Consider the following 4,996-nt stretch of genomic DNA (forward strand, 5'->3'; position numbering starts at 1 on the left):
AAAGTGAATGATGAGAGCACTAATGGAGAGACAAAGGCTGCTTCATGAGACAAGAGAGGTAAACGTAGAATAAGCTTATTTTTAAAGTGAAGCTATACTAGTGTTTCAGATCTGTGAGAGTGACTCTTTCTTTTTTGCTTCTTTTCCCCACAGATGTCATGAAGCAGAGGGATTCAGTCAGATAACCTGAGATCATAAAAGACTCCTCATCATCATAAATTCTGCCAATTCTGAGGCCCTAAAGAAGTTCTGTCTTGAATATTTAACTGTACACTTCCTGGACTGTCATGGATTCCCACAGCGGTCCCTATCTCAACCATAAGGCTCTCTGCTCACCTCTGGGTGCAGCCCGGCTATGTCAGTTAGCTTTGGGCTGTGCTGTGATCGCGATGGTGACCCACACTGCTGGCTACAGCGGCTCACATGGCGTGTTCTGCATGGCAGCATGGTGTTTTTGCTTTGCCATGTCAGTGCTGGTGTTCTTCCTGGATGCAACTCGTCTCTACAGCTACCTGCCCGTATCCTGGGACAACCTCACAGTCACGTGTGCTGCCTTTGCAACGCTCATGTAAGTCACAGAGTCAACCTTTGAACTGGAAGTTACATTTTGACCACCTTTCACTCGTCATACCAGTTTTTTCACATGCAGCAAATTAATATCCACCCAACAAAAATACCCAAATATATCTAACGGATGAATTATTGCATAAAAACAAACAAACATTATCTTTTGAGTCCTTTTAGATGAAGAAACAATAAAAATATACTGCACACCATGATCCAACGTCTCCCACTGGCAAATTCTCGCAAGAATGAATTAATTAAATCTGCTATTTAATCAACGGTGGAAAAAAATGACAATTAATAATGTAAAACTGCTGCTCAGTGATGAACAGCAGATGATTATCATTCGACTACAGTTTTCTCCAGCTTTAAGAAATATTTTTGCACTTTCCATTGCACTTTTTTTACAGTTAGCAACTGTTGCTTATCACCGTCAGTGTTTTCCAGCATCAGGCAGTTAAAAGACAATTTTGATAAATCTTCTATATGCTCTGCACTCACTTTTTGCACAGGCAAGGTTGGCACTGAGCTGCTAAATATTTATGTACATAGGTGAAAAGATGCCTTTTTTCTAAAAACTACATTACTTAGCAGGCAGATCTGAAATGTGAGTTAAATACTGGACTCAATTCATCAAGTGTCCCTCCAGATAAATGCTTCTGTTGCTATACTGGATGTGCTAAATGAATAAACACAGCAAATATTCACCACATCAAGTTTATGGAAAATGGACAGGACTTATATACAATGTTTCTACTCAGCTGAGCAGTCAGAGCATTTCCTACAAGTGTCATTCACCCACTGATGCCCAAACACTCATTTATACTGTGTTTTTATCTAACGTCTAATCGCTTTCTAACACACTCACACACACACGCACTGATAAGGAGTCAGGGATCTTCCAATTAATGACCCACTCTACCACCTATTGTGTATTGTGTTTTAAAAAAAGCACAAACAAAGAAACCTACATAGTTTTTACTAGATAAAAATATTGCAGTTTGAGATCTTATAACCTGGTCTTTACTGCTAAACACACTTGGATCAGGTGTTGTTAAATTGTGAGACTTTAGGGATATTTGAACTGTTCTTGATTACAGCCATCTTTAAAGCCAGACGGATTTTAGGACTGACTGACTGTGTAAACACACCTCTAATCAACTCTTACCTATGTGGCTGAAAGAGTCGCAGCTTTAACAGAGGTAGAACATTAACCTTTCATTGCAGTACTGGGCACATAATCACACTACTGTCACTGTGTGAGGTTTTTTTATGGGACTTTTGATCCTGTATAGGATCCATACAGGATCAAAATTACACATACAGGCTGAAAAATCTACATATATCTTTACTAATATTTGGTTAAATGTCCCTTAGCAAGCTGTACCTTGGCCAGACCTTTGCAAAGTGATGATACGAATAAATAACTTGTACATGGGTACAGTTGTTTGAAGTGATGATCTTAGAATCTGCAATTGTTTAGAAATAGCTCCAAGAGACTTGCAAATTTGTTGCCGTCAGAAACTTGTTTCCAGTTATACCAAAGCAGTTATAATGGGAAGGTTAAGGGTCAGCCTCACTCATAATTTAATGCCATAACTTAGAAAATAAAACAAAGGTTCTTGTGAACATAGTTTGACTGCTGACCTATTAAAGACTGCACAGTGTATATTTTATATAGTGTATCTTATGAGACGTTACAGACATATTTGTAAATGTAACTCTGGTTTTCTCAGATTTAATAAACTCATATAGTTTTTCTTTCCTTCTTCTGCAGGTATGTGACGGCCTCTGTTGTTTACCCTCTGTTCTTTGTGCAATCCGAGTGCCCTTACGCTGGCTGTGATGTCAGAAATTTCCGCATTGCCGTCACCGTCTGCTCCATCCTGGGGACTCTGGCCTACGGGGCGGAAGTGGCCTTGTGCCGAGCAAGACCAGGCCAGATTGTGACGGGTTATATGGCCACAGTGTCCGGCCTTCTCAAAGTTGTTCAGGGCTTTGTAGCCTGCATCATCTTTGGTGCACTGGCCAACCGGAGTCAGTATTCCCAGTATGCAGGCACAATCTACTGTGTTGTTGTCTATGCTTTCTGTTTTGCTCTCACAGCACTGGTGATAATAATGACTGTATGCAAGCGGACCAAGGCTGTGTGCTGCATGCCCTTTGACCGCTTTGTGGTAGTGTGCACCCTCCTCGAAGTACTGCTCTACCTGAGTGCATCAGTGGTGTGGCCAGTGTTCTGCTTTGACACAAAATACGGCTCGCCATGGAGACCGTCATCCTGTCCACAGGGGAAGTGTCCGTGGGACAGCAAGGTTGTGGTGGCCGTGTTTTCCTTCGTCAACTTTGGACTGTATTTGGCTGACCTGATCTATTCCCAGAGGATAAGATTCGTCTCCTCACATAGGCCCAGTAACTCGCGGGCCTAGCAGTCCTTATTTGGCATTGGTTTAAGTTATTTATTTGCCTCAGTTTATAATTTTTGATATTTAAAACCATGGAAAAGGTAAATTTGTAATGCACAAGTTTCCCAACCCAGGTGCTGCACTTACTCTGCTGCTGAGACATCATGAATTTGAACTGAAAGCACTCTTGTGGAATTTCACTGCCACACCCTACCATGGCAAAACTGACCCCTTCTTTCCTAGGAGCCAGCCTTACCCAGGCAGTCTGGACCCAGTGGTATGTCCTGCCGAATCCTCATAATACAAGACACTCCCACTATTCTTGACCTGTGACACAACACACACTTCCTTTCTACTTGTATTTCTGGTCAAATAATACATAAAAGTGTTGAATATAAATAGCAAACCTGGTTTTGGCATCCATGGCATCCCTGTCATCTGCGAACCCCACACCAACGATCTACGGACTCAGGCTGCCAAAAATAAACACGAGCCGTCTGCACTCATACTAAAGCCATGACACAGCATTTATAAGAGGCTGGTGTCTTTAAAGCCTCTCTGTGAAATGCTTTCCTCAGTCTATACAGATGAGGAGAAAATTATCAGCCGCCCTGTAAGATTTAAAGTTTTTGTCAAAATTTTCCCAAGTGCCTTTTTTAACAGAGCAGGGGATTTTCCGTATAGCTTTTCTAAACAAACTAGTTTTCTTAAGAAAGCGTAGATTATTTCTGTTTGCACCCAATAACGAAATTATTTCAGAAAATAACAAAGAATTACCAAAATCAATTTACACAGAGTATTAAAACCTCAGCAGTGTTTGAGCTGTTGCTTGAGAAAGCATCATGCCAAAAGCCAAAAGTAATCAGTTTAGACTTGAGAAAAAGAATCGCCGATGCAAAGCATGGCATGGATATACAAAGTTATTACAGCATTTCAAGAACTGGAGAGAGAGGTATCGTGGAGAAGGTCAAAGACAGCCACAGAGAACAGAACAAGCAATACTCTGGAAAGAAAATGTGATGTGATGTTTAAAGATCCCAGAAACACTGCCAAGACACTATCGAATGACTTAGCCAATTCTGGATGCTATTGCAGTCACTAGAACTCAGCACCCCTGGACTGTGAGATTGCAGAAGAGCTCCACTTCTGCAAAAGAAACACCTTCAAGCCAGACTGAAGTACGCTAATGACAACCTGGAGAAATACTGGAGGCGCATCCTTTGGTCAGCTGAGACAAAACTAGGGCCACAGACAGACACAGCTTATGTGTGGAGAAAGACTTGGAGAAGACCGTCCCCACGGTGAAACATGCTGCTGGGAGTATTGTGCTGTGTAGCTCCCTCCGTTTATCTTAAACTGGGAATCTCTACGCACCAAGGGACACTATGAGCATGGTCAGGGTGGCCAAGAAATGTTTATACAGTCTCACTGATTAATCACATGCAACTCAATATGTGTGCTTATTTTGCTTTTTCTTGTGTTCTGTCACATATGTACACATTGTTATGTTACATATATTGTTACGATGGTGGATGCTCATGTTAAACATAGCCAGGATTCAAATAATGAGGTCAAAGTATGTAAAAAAAAAAAGCCAAGTTTCAGACATCTTTTTTCTACTCTTGGGTCTGAATGATGTCATAGAGAGTGTATATGAATATTATGGTCATCTTGGGCACAGAGCTCTGGCTTCAAACTAACTGTTTGTAAGGGGTAGCTAAGCCCCTAGTATATGGTAAGCTGTGAATCATGCAAAGTTACTCTAGTTAATATTATGGAGATGGAAATGAACATAATAGATCCTGTTTAATTGATAGTTAAAAAGGTTGTACTATCCTTATTAAAAATGACCTGTGTGATAATCCTTGCAAACCGTATTGAGACACTATGTGATTTTACATTCAAATAAACTCAGATTTGTTGATTTAAAGCTTCTGTAATAACGTATCTTCCCATGAGTGAACTAATTAGTGAATCTTTGATTGGTGAGCTCTGATATTTGTAGAGACCAAAACAATAATGATAAC

At 40.7% G+C, this 4,996-nt stretch overlaps 1 protein-coding gene across 1 annotated transcript; it reads left to right on the forward strand.

Annotated features, from left to right (window-relative positions):
• The first annotated feature begins 266 nt into the window (after positions 1 to 266).
• Positions 267 to 2,993, forward strand: LOC146385051 (myeloid-associated differentiation marker-like protein 2). Its single transcript, XM_084930599.1, has 2 exons — positions 267 to 568; positions 2,342 to 2,993. Exons 1-2 carry the CDS (start codon positions 288 to 290, stop codon positions 2,991 to 2,993), a joined length of 933 nt encoding a protein of 310 aa, XP_084786725.1. The 5' UTR covers positions 267 to 287.
• Positions 2,994 to 4,996: the final 2,003 nt, after the last annotated feature.

The sequence above is a fragment of the Perissodus microlepis genome, chromosome 6, assembly GCF_051167445.1.
Source record: "Perissodus microlepis isolate ML-2025 ecotype Zambia chromosome 6, ASM5116744v1, whole genome shotgun sequence".
Classification (NCBI taxonomy): Eukaryota; Metazoa; Chordata; class Actinopteri; order Cichliformes; family Cichlidae; genus Perissodus; species Perissodus microlepis.